This window comes from Gouania willdenowi, chromosome 10 (assembly GCF_900634775.1).
Source record: "Gouania willdenowi chromosome 10, fGouWil2.1, whole genome shotgun sequence".
Lineage (NCBI taxonomy): Eukaryota > Metazoa > Chordata > Actinopteri > Blenniiformes > Gobiesocidae > Gouania > Gouania willdenowi.
The window spans coordinates 23,697,378-23,713,862 of record NC_041053.1 but is presented as its reverse complement, the minus strand read 5'-3'; the positions used below and the strand labels follow the sequence as shown (position 1 = coordinate 23,713,862).

General features: G+C 40.4%; 1 protein-coding gene across 5 annotated transcripts in view; it reads left to right on the top strand.

Annotated features, from left to right (window-relative positions):
• The first annotated feature begins 421 nt into the window (after positions 1-421).
• The window catches only part of ebf1a (EBF transcription factor 1a), a 66,170-nt gene continuing 50,106 nt past the window's right edge, over positions 422-16,485 (top strand). For all 5 annotated transcript variants that reach the window (XM_028459539.1, XM_028459537.1, XM_028459536.1 and 2 more), the window contains exons 1-6: positions 422-1,200; positions 1,985-2,141; positions 3,099-3,162; positions 3,760-3,815; positions 5,140-5,213; positions 6,697-6,765. In XM_028459539.1, coding sequence (XP_028315340.1) covers positions 1,067-1,200; positions 1,985-2,141; positions 3,099-3,162; positions 3,760-3,815; positions 5,140-5,213; positions 6,697-6,765 — 554 coding nt within the window. In that variant the 5' untranslated portion in view covers positions 422-1,066. The remainder of the gene's footprint in view (positions 1,201-1,984; positions 2,142-3,098; positions 3,163-3,759; positions 3,816-5,139; positions 5,214-6,696; positions 6,766-16,485) is intronic.

Genomic DNA, 16,485 nt, shown 5'->3' with positions numbered 1-16,485 from the left:
TTCATTAGTAATCACACGTGTGCGTATTTTTCCGTTTGGTCTACAGCCAAATGTGCACGTTTTGGATGCAGCAGAAACATTTTTACATAACCTGCAAATGACTTTGGTGCAATTATCATTTTTTTTTTTTTTTTTTTTATTGTGAATATTTCTAAACTGCACGAATAGACACATTTCACAGTTTTTGCGCGCAAGCAGCACAGAGTTCGCATGCAGCCTGTGGTGGAGGGTGAAGGATGGAGGGGGGCTGGGGCGGGACAGAGCGTGCATGGGTCGAGGCGGGGACAGCAGTCAGACGTGGTGCAGGTTGGTGGACAGCTGATGTCCGCGTATTAAAGCGCGTTTTGAAGGCGTTCCTGCTGGCCTCTCAGACCACGCCTCCCCCATCTACTAGATCTCTCCCGTTTGGCATCTCAGAGATGGTCCAAAAGTGATTCCTCTGGGAAGAAAGCAGCAAGCGCCAAAACACCCGAGCTGAGGATAGAAGCCGTTGGGCATGAGGACTGCCTCCTGATTTTTTTTTGTTGTTGTTGCATTATCTTCCGTTTCATTCATCAGAACAAAGGAGAAGACTTTGTAAACAGAGAGCAAAAAGGAGGAGGGGAGACGTCTTTCATCCCCTCACTGTGGACTGTTTGTTCCAAATAGTGACATTTTGACTGCGTTACTGTCAGCTGCACCTTGATCCAGGGGGGGACCGTCGCCAACTCCGCGCTCTCATCCTGCGCTCTCCCTTTCATCGCTCCTCATCCTCTCAGCGGCTGATCCCACCTTCCCTCTCACTCTCTCTCCTTCTTCTGACGCGAAGTGCACCCAAACCCTGGATGCTGACAGCTCCCCTTTTTCCTTCCATATGTCGAATCTTTGGTTTACTTTGAGAAACAGGCACGCAACTAAACGCCAAGTGAAATAGACCACGCCACTTTGCACCTCTTGACAGCACGATCAAAAAGACGCAAGAAGAGGAGGGGAGGCAGGGGAGAGAAGAGAGGAGGATAGAGAGAGAGAGGGAGCGGGAGAGAGAGAGTGTGTGTGAGGTTTAGAAACAGTGTGAAGGTACGTTTTGATGTTTGGCATCCACGACAGTATCCAGAGGACTGGGATTAGTATGAAAGAGGAGCCCATGGTGGCCGGTATGAACGCAGTTCGGACATGGATGCAGGGCGCCGGGGTGCTGGACGCCAACACAGCGGCGCAGAGGTGAGCCTGGGGCGGCGTGAGCTTTACGCATCACCCGGGGCAGCAGCAGCGGGTCCCCAGAGGGACGCGGCAGGGGGACACGTACCCGCCGCTCCCCACGCATAAAAAAAGTTTATTTTAGTCTGATGATCATATTTGGAAAGAAAACCAAAAACTTTTTTTTTTTTTTTTTTTTTTTTTTTTTTTTTTAACAGTGATGTTGCTTACTTACAAAAATGAAACTTTACAATACAAAATTATTTCTTATTTTAAATCATGGTTCTATTTAACAGCAAACTGACAGCTTATGTTAAAGTGGATAATATTGACTGTTTTTTTTTTACTTTGTGAAGTTGATTAATGTAAACTTTAATAATGCATGTTACGTTATTATATTCTGATTTAGTTATATTCTATCAAGATGGATACATGCATTCTAATAAAACTAAATGAAACTATATATGTAAGTAGGTGATTAATACATATGCTCGATTTTTAGCTCTAATAAATAAATATTTAAAATTGTTTTATTATTTGGAATTATAAATTAGTGTTTAAATAGTTGTTTTGAATTGTTTTGTTTAAAATTGTTTTGCACACCCGCAGCACGTTTATTCTACTGCATTTAATTAACAATAATTAAAAAAAATAAATAAATAAGTATAGGACTTTTATTTATTTATTTATTTTTGTTACCAAAAAAATAAAAATAAAGAACAATTTTCATGTGTGTGTTGCTCTTATTGATTGATGTGTCTCTGATCACCGTCCTGGTGGCCGGCGCTGCTTGTGCTTGTGTCCGCAGCGGAGTGGGTCTCGCTCGGGCGCACTTTGAGAAGCAGCCGCCCTCCAACCTCCGCAAGTCCAACTTCTTCCACTTCGTCCTGGCTCTGTATGACCGACAGGGTCAGCCTGTGGAGATAGAGAGAACCACCTATGTGGACTTTGTAGAGAAGGAGAAGGTGAGTGCGTGAATTTATTAACAAATCATTATGATACATTTATTTATAAGTTAAAAAAAATTAAATTAAAATAATACAATTAAAAAATATATATATATATTTAATTTTTTTAACTGAGGGCTTTTTGCGTTTAACTAAGTGTGAAGTGTGCAATTTATTATAACAGACGTGCGCGTAACAAAGTGAGCAGACGCACGCAGCGGGTATCATTGGTCCTGAAGGCTTTCCTGATGTGATTTTTAAGTGTGGTCTCCTGAAAGATTTACACTTTAAATGATTCACAGGCAGCAGCATACATGTTAGCTATATATATATATATATATATATATATATATATATATATATATATATATATATATATATATATATATATATATATATATATATATATATATATATGGACTACCTGAACATGACTGTTAACTGTTTTAAAGAAGGTTTATATAAAGTAATGACCATTTCAAACACATTTTAATATCAGTGTTTTATTCATCAATCAGATTTTATTCTTATAGCTGAAATGTGTTTATTATTTTTGTCATTAATTATTGGTGTGTGTGTGTGTGTGTGTGTGTTACACATTAGATCCCCAAATCTGCACTGTTTTGTAATTATACAAGTTTGATACTCGCAGGGTTGCAGATTCCCCCCCACCCCGAATATTTGCAGAACAATTAAAATTAATTGTCATCAAATTATTTTAAAAAAAAAAATCATTTTCAGTGCATTTTATCATTTTCGGTCAATTTTATTTTAAAAACCCGAATGTCTCTAAGTTTTAAATCACGTGATTATGATTCCGCGCGATGATGAGTCCGTGTTGTTTTGTGAGCACATAAATAGACATTATTTCTGTCAGTAATGTAATGTGAACTCATCGGGCTGTACTAAGAGTCCCAGGAGGAGAAGATAGGGTCGTTTCCCTCTGACCGGCTCTGTTTGCTTTAATTTTTATAGGAAACGACTGGGGAAAAGACCAACAATGGGATCCATTATAGGCTCCAGCTCCTCTACAGTAACGGTGAGTTTGTTATACATGATGTGATGACAAAAGCTGTGTGAACGATAGCCTAAATCAAAGCAAGAAAACTGAGGAAACACAGTTTTAAACACTTGTTTTAAAATCGGAGTTTGGTGCTTCTTTAATCATCTAAACTTTTTAACGACAAAACAAAATAATTATAAATGTTTCCTAAAATTGTAACATTAAGAAAATTAAAAGTCGAGGCCAAAACCGGTATTTTAGTAAAAAAAAAAATTCTATGTTCTTGGAAAAACTGTAAAATAGACACAATCTTTAGAGAAGTTGAGTTGATTAATTTGTGAAAATAGAATAAATTAATCATAATATCTATTTCTAAAAAAAAAATGAAAAAATCGATGTAGTTGTTTTTAAACATATAGAAAAAAAAACACTATAAAAAAGTTGATAAGAAATGCTTCTTTCAACAGTATATGTAAATACTAAAAGTAGTGGTTTTGATTTACAATAATGCATGTCTTGTAAAGGAATAAACATGATTTAAAGTTTAGTTTCACATCCACATCTTTTATTATTCACCACTTTCAGTTGAAAAACATTATGAGTCCAAATGACATATTTCCTTCTCCTCCTCAGGGATCAGGACAGAACAGGACTTATACGTGCGACTCATCGACTCAATGACTAAACAGGTAAGAAGTTCTGTCGAAAGAAAGAGAAATCCTGCACGTGTTTGTGTGATCTCCCCTTCACGCTCCCCCCTTTCTCTCCCCCTCACCACCACCCCCTCTCCTCACCCTGGCCCTCCTGCATGCCTGTGTCTGAGACCCTAAACTTCAGCACAGCACAGCCAGCTTGATAAACGACCTGTCTTACCTGAGGAATACATTTACACAGGCCCAGAAATGTAGAGGACATGTGTCCTCAAAGCCTTTGCACAGTGTGTGTGTGTGTGTGTGTGTGTGTGTGTGTGTGTGTGTGTGTGTGTGTGTGTGTGTGTGTGTGTGTGTGTGTGTGTGTGTGTGTGTGTGTGTGTGTGTGTGTGTGTGTGTGTGTGTGTGTGCGTGTTCCTGTGTGATGTATTAAGCCTGATGTGTGTGAGGCTGTGATTTGTGCACATTTTTTTTTGGTGCTTGAATATCTCGCTGAGGTGCAGAAACATTTGTGTGTTAGTGTTAAGGAAAGACAGTGATGCATGCCAGCTCACTCTTTCAGGACCTTGACCCTCATTTCCTCAATGTGAAACAGAACAAACCAACTCAAAGTGTGTTATGGCCAATTCAATCACGCAAAGAAATAACAGAGCAGCACATGTGGGGGCTGTAGTGCACTTAGAGTTCTCTCATTGGACGAAAAGAGCAAAGCCTCCTCATTAATGTTTTGGTTATAACAGCTTTTCTGTTTTTGCCAAATCTTCTCCTATTGAGCTTTCACCATGAGCGCTTGACTTAGATTGAAACGGGTAGAATAAGATGTTGTTGATGTGTGAATGTGTGTTTGCATGTACATATGTGTGTGTGTTTGCTTGTGTGTGTGTGTGTGTGTGTGTGTGTGCAGGGTGATCACAGCCCTAGAGATATGTTGAGTGGGGTTGGGGGGGTAACCAGACTAGATTTTTGGAAGCTGTGCTGTAAGGACCAGATGGTGCACTACTCCAGTCTGCCAATCCAACTGCTCACTGTACGCCACATAGCAAACACATATGAAGAAATGCACACACTCACACATGCATAGCTTCCACACACACACACACACATACACATAAACAGTTACCATCTCCACCAGGACACAGCGTTCCTGGATTCCCACGGTACACATATCTGCCAGATAGACTCACACTAGTACCCAAATGAAAAGCACACAAACACACACACGTTTTTTTTTTTTTTTTTTTCACTTCTTATTTGCCTCTGCTTTGAGGTTAACGTTTCCATTCTTCTAACATGGTGCTCCGGAACGAGAATCACTGTAATTGTGAATGATTAACTATGATTTCATGTTCTCCCGTTCATTCAGGCAATTGTTTATGAAGGACAAGATAAGAATCCAGAGATGTGTCGAGTCCTGTTGACCCACGAGATCATGTGCAGGTGAGGCGGAAAACTTTTTTTTTTTTGTCATGTCAAAGTTTTATGGACACGATTGTGATCTGTACCTCATTTACTTCTCAAGTTAGCAACACAAAATTATAAGAGAAATGTTATCTGTTTTACCCACAAAGTGGGTTGGGAAGATGGGCCCTGGCCTATTTCTGTTGTGTGTGTGTACATTTGTGTGTGTGTGTGTGTGTGTATGTGTGCATCCCTCTCATGTTCAGCTAATTAGGACAAGGAAAAGCTCATTACTCAAACCCATCCTCCTCAGTGTGTGCAGCACACGCAGTAGTCCTGACAGTGAGCTATGTGTGCAGACGTGCACGGCCGACTCATATTACACTTATAATACACACACAAACACCAAAAAGCTCAAAAATAGTCAGTGGAAAAACTCTCAGAAGCTTCCCACTCTCGGCTTTTGCAATCAATACGAGCATTTCACAGACGGTGATTGTGTCTCTGGTGAAGGTTTTGTCAGGTAGGACATGGAGACCCTTACATGTGGAAAGAAGAAGAAGAAAAAAAACAGAGTGTAGCTGCTTCCTGGTTATCACACATGGCAATTTAGACCACTTGTTTTCATATGCTGCAGGAAACGGTGGAGATCAGAAATCTGATCTGGCTCTCCAAGCCTCCTGTCCTGAGGGACTCCAGAAAAGTAGGGGGAGGGTCACACTCTCTCCTCACTTTGCTGTCTCTCTCCATCTCCTCCCACACACATACAGTAGTAGCACACATGTAGTTCGATGCAGGTGAGCAGACGTGCAAACGCTTAGAGGGTAAAGGTAGACGGCGTGCTAGGTTTTAGTTTAAAAAAAAAAAAAAATTGTTGTCATTTTTTTTTTTTTTTGGGGGGGGGGGGGTTGATTGCACACACACGTACGCATTGTTAAATTGTGCTGCCGTCAAAAGATTCAGAAAGGACTCGTCACATCAGTATGCAACCCCCTTTCTACCCAGCATGCACTACTCCCCAGGTCCAGTGGGACCACTCTGTGACCCACTTCTGAGAGAACGAGCGAGAGAACTGCAGAGAGAGAGAGAGAGAGAGAGGCAGGATAGAGGGAGGGGACGTGCACGGAGGAAAAATAGAGAACATAAGATGTCTGGTTGTGTGATGTCTGACAGAAATGGAGCTAACCTGAGCCGAGAGGCTAATTCAAGTTTTCTATCCAGCCCAGTTCGAGCTCAAGGCTTCTTGATTTTTCTTCCAAACTTTCTGTGTAATTACCCTGTTGATCTCACACACACAAGAGCGATAGAGCCCTGGTTTTACTCGGACAAGCCCAACAGGAATCCAACACACGCTTGTTCCCTAAACTCTCCAACAAGTCTCACGCCCTTTAACTCCCATGCTTTCGTGCATCGCATTCCCCGCTTTGTCTCTGAAGTTTGCAATGTGTCACCTTCTCATTGTTACATGTGGTTGGTGACTAAACTCTGGTGTGTTTTCTGCCTCCCTCTCATTCCCTGGCAGTCGATGCTGTGATAAGAAGAGTTGTGGAAACAGAAACGAGACCCCGTCAGATCCCGTCATCATCGACAGGTAAGGAAACCTCTACCATATCAGCCAATGGGATGCTGCTGTATAGCTCTGTGAAGGCCTGCACAACAATTCTAAGGCACATGCTGCACAAGCTCATATACAGACCCTTTCCAAAAAATTAGAATATCATGGAAAAGTGGTTTAATTTCCATAATTCCATTCAAAAAGTTAAACTTTCATTGATTATAGATTCAGGGCCCACAATTTGACAGGAATTCAAAAAATTAGAATACTGTGAAGAAATCACCATTTCTTCTCAGTTTTTGTAGAAAAAAAGAAAAGAAGAAGGACTGGACTGTTGGCCAGTGGTCCAAGGTTCTCTTTTCTGATGAAAGTAAAGCGTACCTTTCATTTGGGAATCAAGGTCCAAGGGTTTGGAGGAAGACGGGTGAGGAACAGAACCCAAGCTGCTTGAGGTCCAGTGTGAAACATCCAGTCCGTCATGATTTGGGGTTAAATGTTCTGTTCTGTTCCTCACCAGTCCCATTTCTGTAAAAACTGTAAAGTAAATGGTGATTTCTTCACAGTATTTTAATTTTTTGAATTTCTGTTTTCATGGGTTTTATGAGCTGGAAGCCCAAATTATGTAAAAATAAACAAATAAATACTTGAAATAAGTTCAATTGTGGACCCTGAATCTATAATCTATGAAAGTTTAACTTTTTGAATGGAATTATGAAAATCAAACCACTTTTCTATGATATTCTAATTTTTTGGAAAGGGTCTGTAGATCTGAAAATGATGGAGAATGTATATACAGCACATAAAAAAAAAAGAAAGCAAGTTTCTGCTGAAGAAGTAGTTACCTACACTCTAATTAAACAGGCCACTGGTTGTTCTTCAGCAGCTATAATTGACTGTTTAATCTGTGTGAATCAGCAGTAAATCATACATCAGCTGTGTGTGTGTGTGCGTGCGTGCATGCGCGTGTGTGTGTGTGTGTGTGTGTGTGAATAGGAGCAGTGGAGCTCTTGCTTTGAAAGTGGTTAAACCATGTTTGTGTGGTTGTGCTGATGAGCGGTAAGGGTTGCAGCTCCGCTCTGATGCGTGTGTTTTTTTGTCTATAAATCTTGGACGAGGTTGTGGTTTTCTTCACAAACACACACACAATCACCTTTCAGTGTGTGTGTGTGTGTGTGTGTTTGTGTGTTTCTCATGCTGTCATAAAGTACCTCTGACCAATGCAGCAGCTTTCTTAACTTATAGCCAGTGGAAAGAAAAGGAAAAGCTCTAAACCTTCGATGTCCAGGCACTGCTGTGATGCCTACATGTGTATGTCTACACTTTTTCACCTAAAAAAACCTTAAACCGTGAAGCAGTGTTTCTCAAATAGGGGTACGTGTAACCCAGAGGATGCAACTTGAGATAGAGAGAGGGAGGAAAATTATGGTGATTTATAATGTTTATTTTTAGTTAAAAATGATAATCATACTAAATATTACAGGCAACTCACAAAATGACAACAAAAACACACAAAATAAGAGAAAAATATACTGAATAATAAAAAAAGAACAGACTAAACAAGTAGCATACACAAAACAACTAGATACACAAAATAACAACAAAAACACACACACACTAAGAGGGAAAAATACTAACTATTACCAGCAGTGCACAAAATGACAACAAAGACACACTAAATGAGAGAAAAAATACACACGATCGCTACAAAAACAACAGATAAACATTCAAAATGACATAAGAAACAACCGAACGACACCAAACACACACACACACTGAGAGAATAATTAAAATAATACCAACAACACACAACAATGACAACAAACACACACACAGAGAGAGAGAATCATTTAAAAAAGTGTATATTTGTACGTTTGCCGTACGGACAACCCCCGGTGCTATTACTACGGTTACCAAAGTACACGTACGTAGCTTCTTAGGTTTAGGTTTAGGGTTAGGTTTAGGTTATAACCCAATATCGGAACAATTTTTAGGGTTAGGTTTAGAGTTAGGGTTAGGTTTAGTCTTAGTCACGCAATCTAAACTGACCAATGATTGACCTATCATGTGACCTAAACTGGCCAAATAGGGCTGCTGCGTACGGACAGAATGTCGACATATTGATACGGCAACCGTACGGATAGCCCGTGCCATAATTTAAATAATACCAAAAACACACAACAATGACAACAAAAACACATAAAATGAGAGAAAAATATACTAAATAATAAAATGACCGACAAAATATACAAGACGACACAAAAAACACACAAAATTGTGATAGAAATGATCTTGATTAGATTGTTGTTATGTTCTAGTTGGAAAAAGGGGGTACTTGGATTCAGAAATAAGAGAAAAGAGGTACTTGAGCAAAAAAAAGTTTGAGAACCACTGCCGGAAATAGTTTCCCTTTTTTTTAAATGTGTGATTTTTGACAAATGAGAGGCAAAAAAAGTTACATTTGGAAATATGTAAAAAAAATAAATAAATAAATGCCTTTTCCACTTGTACCAAATGCCACAATAACTTGTCAACACACAGCAACTTGCATCATAGACTCAGTTTTCTACCTTCATTTGGAAACACTGTCATTGAACACTGGTTGACAGACAGCAGCGAAGCATTTATAAATGGTTGCAAGTGATAATTTGTGACATCTTAGCTAAACGCAGTAATATTGACGCCACCTTTGCTGTAAGGAATCAAATTGTTACGTCCCATTGCGTAGACGTGCATATGCGACACTTTCAATGTGCACTGAAGTGAATAAACACAGTCACTTTCCAAGTGAAATAGTAGCTATAAATATTAAAGACATGATTAGGAGCTGCTACATGTCCAAACATCTGCTCGATCAGGTAAAAAAAAAAAAAAAAACACAGATTTGAAGGCTGTTTTCTGTCTGATTTGAATGAGCCACATTTGTACGAGTGTTAATGACTCAGTGACCTGTGCTATGTGATGAACACAGCTGTCCTCTTTGCGCTGCAGCTTTTGTCAAAAGCTTCCCTTTACCTGCGTACGCATGTGTGTGAACAGCTACGTGTGCACAGGCTTGTGTGTGCGTGCCCACCCTCTTTCCGCTTCGGTGGAGCGGAAGGCCTCACCTCAGCGCTCCGTGAGACAGCTGCACCCCACCACGTGGCCTCACACAACATGCCTGCCCATCACTCTCTGTGCCATATTTTAGATTCTTTTTGTTTTCCCGTGGGCATATACTTGTTGAGTTTCTCTCCTGCGTCCGTCACTTCATCTCTTCGTGGGACACGCTCGACCTAAGGAAAACTTTTCCTGCTTCCTTGCAGTTCGAGGAGTGTTGCTTCAATAAAGTCGGCTAATCTGTGAACAGATTTTCCCACACCGAGCATACGTCACTGACACTATTCCCCTGATGCCAAATGGCTCAGGTGTGAGGGCAGCATTAACGAACAACAAATTAGTAAAAGGGTGAGGGACAAAAAAACATCTCCACTTCTTTCTGCAGCCAGAGCTTCTTTCTGGATGGAGAAAATAGGTCAGGTTAGAGGAGAGGGGTTTAGAAAGTAGGCCCTGGTAATAGATCGAGATTCAAGATATATTGAGTTTTCCATTTTGGACAATATAGAAAATGACAATGTTGCCTATAAATAGCTTGTTTTAGATTAACATACTCATTTTAGGAGTTGCTGATTTTGCTACTTCTTAGAACAGCATGAAAAGCAAAGTTAAATGTTAATAAATGTGCCTGTATATCATTTTTCATTAGCAAATTTGACTTAGACTTTTTCGAGGTAAAAATATTAAGATTTATATCGTGTAACGCTATTTTGAGGAAAAATATCTCGATATGAATTTTCATCGATATTGTCCAGCTAGAGGTGGACTGGGACAAAAATTCCACCCTGGCATTTTGTGTACAGACCAGCTGACTACATTATCAGCTGTTATTAAGTCAGTGATGCTCAACATGTGGCTTTTTACGTCTTAATTTTAATTATTATTCCCCAGAAAACCTTAAAATGGGGAAACGTTAAACCCCTTTTTACCTATTTCCTTTGGCCATTTTGCAACTTCCATTGTCCTATATTTTGCCCCTTTTCAATAACACTTTTTTCCTTTTGCTCATAAATGTCAATTTCTTCCATTTTTGCAGGTTCTTTTTGACGCTTTTATCCAGTTTTTGTCCCTCCTTAAAAATGTTTGCCACTTTTCATCCAAATAAGCTAACCTTTGCCAAATAAATATCACTCGTTTCCTTTTCATCCTACATTTTGTGTCTTTTTGTTTGACATTCTTACCCATTTTAACTTTTGTTTGTCATATTTACTTATGTAGGCTACACTTTGCCATTACTTACCACTTGGTTCCTCTTTAATTGCCCATTTTTTGGCCACTCGACTGCTTTTGGCTAATTTCAGTCACTTTTCACTCATTTCTTGCCATGTTTTTGCCATTTTTGGACCACTTTTGGCCACCTGTTACCATGTCTGCCTCCTCTCGCTCGTCAACAACTAAAACCTAGCGGACCGACCCACTTCAGGTCGACGGCCCACAGGGACGATGCCCGGTATGCCAGATGGCCAGTCCACCTCTGCGTCCAGGGCTAATACGTTTAGTCATTTAGTGCTAATATATTTGTGGCATCTGTAATAATCTGAGATTCATAAACAAACAACTGCGAGGCTGAAACTGACTCAATTACCATGAGCTCCCCTCCTTCAAATTCATAAAGAAACACCATCAGCAGCCCCTCTCAACCCTTGAAGTTATTTAGTTCGTTAAATAAGGGCTCGTTAGCCCGCTGCTGTTTCGCAGAGATGATTAGATTTTACAGCCCTAATTAGCTGGGCTAGCTCTAACTCCTGTGGAAGAGTAATGGGTCTGATTGCCTAATTAGCTCTTTCTCGTTAGGACGAGAGAAACAGGCCACTGCAGCAAAACCGCAGGAATGAGGAAAAATAAAGTCAGCTAATGAGAAACTTATTTGATTGTTAGGAGAACAAATCTGGTACAGCAGCGCTCTGGGTACTGTATTCTACTGGCTCAGTGGGGGAATCTCTCCCCCCCTGTCTTTATCTCACCCCCCGTTTAAAGGAGAATGATTTTTACCTTCAAATAATCTGTGTGAGGAGTATTATGTTTTAGATTTTAATAATGAACGAGTTTTGTTTGGGCTGCTTGTGATGGAGGGAAGCACTTTGGTATCAACACGTTTAACAAACTGAGGTGAAAGCAAAGATTCAGCACAGTCTGTTTGGGGTTCAGGGCAGTATGACGTTTCAGTGTTTTAATCTGATGGGCTGGGTGATACTAAACCACACCTGGCACAAACTCAAGGAAATAGTAGCAATTTCAACAATTTTGCGCACATATTTATCAGAGCGAATCACCACTACAGAGGTCGACCAATTAATCAGTGAGGCAGTTTTTATCATCTTTATATTTATTTACAAATGATGATTATAATAACGGTGATGGAAGTGATCTTGACTAGAAAATGAACTGAACAGTCTTGGTCCCACACCAGGCGTGAGATGACGGGAAATAAAAAAAAAAATATAGGAGCCACTAAATACTCTTTGATTCCACTTATTATGAAATTAGATTATTTAAAATGTATTTTAACACTCATTCATTCCATCATTATTCTCTATTGTTGTTGTTTTATATTATTCTGAGCAAAATGTTGTAGTCGGACAAAGGGGTTGAAATAACAGAGTCTAAAATGTTTGAGAACCACTGGTTTACAATAGCATTTTGCCTTAAAAAATCCATTTGAGCAGCTTTTTTATTGTTATTTTTTGGCTTTGTTTTTTTTTTTACATTGTATTCTGGAAATACAGTTTGCCCAAATTTTGTGTTTACTTATTGATCAGTGGCTGTACAGTCCTAATGTTGACAGTGTTACTAATTAAAGTTCCTGATTTTAGTTTAGTAGTGTTTTCTTTCTTCGTGTTGTTGGGTGGTGGTGGTCGGAGGGGCCGATGGTTCACTATGGCAGCCTCGTGGAGTGAAAGAATAATGCCATGTAAAGCGCTTTGAGTCACCAAAATAAGGCGTTTTATGAATTCATTGCATTATTATTATTAAATCATATTTTGAGTAATATATAAGATCATGTCCATGTACATATCAATGTTTTTTTAATTTCATATATCAACCAATTTATCAGTTATCAGCTTTTTAAAAACCCCAATACTATAGATCGGTATCAACGCTAAAAATCACAAATCAGCATAGTGTTTTCTCTAGGGGCGTCCTGATCAGATATCGATATCGGTCCGATATTAGCCTGAAAATGAATATCGGATATTGGATTCAAATTTCCGGATTTACCAATATATATATTCATTTTTTATTTATTTTATTCAATTGTAGAATACTATAAATATTATTGTTGAACGTTAAAATGTATGTAACCAATTGGTTAATAATAAATGGGTCAATTTTTTCTCATACCTACTGTTGCTGACTATTGTTCTCTGAGTAACATCACTTGATCAAGCCTTTTCTAACATTCCACACTACAAAATAAGTCATTATTATTAATATTTTTTTCAATTAAAGAAAAAAAATAAAAAAAATATGTGTGGTTCATGCTGATATTGGATCAATATCGGTATCGGCCAACACGCAAGCTTGTAATATTGATATCATATCGGAAATGAAAAAGTTGGATCGGGACATCTCTAGTTTTTTCCCACTGGCCTATTTGATGCTTTGATGGGCCAAATCTTGCCAGCATACCTCAAGTTTCATGTGTCGACTCCAACCACGGATCTAAAACTGTGAATGTTTGATGTTCATATTTCTGAGTGACCCTTTGTGTTTCCTGAAACCTGGAAGTCCTTGTCTGACACTAACAGAGGCTTGACACTGGGGCGAGGTAAGCATCTGAAAGGTGAGGCACCCCCGTGTGTCCCTCCCCAGGGAAACATGTGTAGTCCACTTTATCCTCCTACAGCGGCTGGTAATATGAGGCGGATCCTTAACCCCTCAACCTCCACTTCCACTTCTCCTCGTCCCTGCTGCTTAGCATGGGGTTAACCATATGCAGTCATTGGATATGATCACTCCATTATTGTGCCTGGAAGGGCCTAAAAATCAGAAACACATTTCCCTCATGTTCTTTCACAGCTAAAGGAGCTGAGGTGTGAGTCGACAGTGGCTGTCCAATGTGTCTTCACTCAGATGAGTAATGTTAATATGACTGTGGACAAATCTGTAAAACCCACTTGCTTTGGGGATTGAACTGTCCCTATAACACATTTTTGTCAAACTCATGGCCCGGGGGCCAGATTCGGCCCTTTGAAGTATCTAATCCGGTCCCCAGGAGAAAGTAAAAACATTGAGCTCACAGTTTTTTCCAGTGCTTTTTTTCGCACGATTGCAGTTATTTTTAATGTTGAACCTTTGAAAAACTCAAAATTCCTACAGAATCCATCAACTTCCCTCAAATTATGACCTAATTGGTTAAAAAGAAAAGTGTAGACATTTTTTGGTTCTTTTTTCCAGACATTAAGTGTAGGAGTAGATGTTGTTCTTTATCTTTTTTCTTGACAGTTTCGGCGATGCCTCAGATGCTTCTGAGGAAGGCGAGCGACATCGCCGACATCGCCGAAACTGTCAAGAAAGAAGGTAAAGAGCAACATCTACTCCTACACTTAATGTCTGGAAAAAAGAACCAAAAAACGTCTACAGTCGTACGATGACATGATGAACGTTTTTGAGCTAAAAAGAAAGTGGTCACAATCTAGGATATTTAAAGTGAAGATCCTGTTGGGACTGATATCTATAATGTATTGCTTGGATATTTTCAGTTTCTCACCATATTTTGTATTTTATGTTTACGTAGAAATGCAAATACAGCACAATAATGTCGAGATTACTCGTTTTCTTGCATAAAATCTGTGGTTCACTTGGCATAAAACTGCTCCGTGTTTGGCCCCTGAACTAACATGAGTTTGATACCCCAGCTATAACGCAACATGTCCCCTCCTGTATTCCACCACCTGTGTCCTGTGGTCTTTTTTCCTGCTTGTGCAGCTCCTGCTCCCTGCATTGAGGACAGAACGGCTCTGTGACCAGAGATAAAAATCCACTGGTTTAAATGTCTTGCAGTGCTCAAAGGACTGGAGGGGTGTTAAGTTTACATGCGCACTCAGTGTGTTTGTTTCAGGTTTATTGCTGTTTCTGAGCTCATGCATGTATGTGTGTGTTTGCATTTGCACACACTCCCGGAGCCTGCTGTTGATGTGTCCCATTTCCTTGCAAGTGCGTCTGCATCTGTGTATCCGCATCAATGCTGGTTATTTCCCCAGAAGTCAGTGTGTGTGTGTTGATAGAGGCCATTTCCTGACGAGTGTGTGTGTGTCTTGAGTGAAGAATGTCAGGCAGGAAGTGCTCCTCCCGGGGAGGATGATGTCATGGCAGTTTCCTGTACACTTAGGCAGTGAAATGGCCTGTATCCCAGCCTCATAGTTAGCCCTCGGTGACCAGGTGTCTGACTTGGCTTCTTCGGTTTAAGTTCCATCTTATACATTACACACGTTTGATTTAGCCGTGTTATTAATATAGCCTGTTTCCTGGTCATGTGTTGCTTGTTTACCAGCACGTTGCTGCCGCTGTGGGGGACCCCCTCATTGTTTTGGTTGTTATGTTTGGATGCACTTCCTGGGGTGAGAGGTCATGTGTTGCCTCTGCTGGGCTAACGTGCACTAGTGAATAATGTATATCATTGACTTTATGTCAGCTCTGCCAGCCCCCCCAAGCAGAGCCCACCCATGTTTAATTCATCCATCTCATTTGTGTGTATGTGCGTATGTTCATGCGCAAATGTTTGTGTGTGTGTGTGTGTGTGTGTGTGTGTGTGTGTCATTTAGAGGCCCTGTGTGCACCTGTCCAGCCATTAGCCTCCTCCTCATTTGCATTTGATGCTAATGTGGTTTACTGGCAGTGCCTTCCGTCCCATCCACTTAGTTTCATTTTCATAGCCACGACTATGATGGTAAGGAGGTGAATGCACACCATCACTACTGCTATTCCACATGCTTCTGATACCCAACTGTTGAGGTCCCCGTTGGGTTCCTTATATTGGGTTTGTTTGCACGTTAATTAGTTAGAATTCCCATCCATTTCAGCACATATTTGGTGAAGCACTTCTTCTTTTGGCTTTTCAGCCACTGTTTGAAAGTGTTTTTTTTTGTTGTTGTTGCTGTGCTGTTTGTCTTTGTGTGTTATTATGAAGGAGAGTTGCGTTAGATGCTGGATTGGACCTTGAGAAGAAGGATTGGCCCCAAGACGCTTGTGGTGTTTGTGCAGGGCTCAGGGGCAAAAGAGGCAGAGTTGCTGGCTCATCGATATGCAGGCGGTACTCGGATAAGCCCCGACGCAGTTTCACAAATACATATGCAGACGCACGCATGCCCAGTTGCGAAGAATCCACAGGCGTGCTGAAATATTGCAGACATGCACAAACACACACAGATGCACGGTGACCTGCAGCTTTCTGCATCTGTTTGGCTGTGTTCTTTTTATTTTTCCCTGCGGTGGTTCCCCCCCCCCCACACACACACACACACACACACACCCCCAGTGTTGGAGGAAAGCGTGTCCCCAGGGTAAGAGCTGCAGCGCTGATTGACAGCTGGGAGTTTGGAGGTCGACGAGTCTCTGAAACAGCACTGGCTCTTTTCTGTCTTACTTGGACCTTCAGCTCTCACCTCAAACGACAGTTTGGCTTTCCTTTCGCAGCCACTGTACAAAAATTAACACATGGTA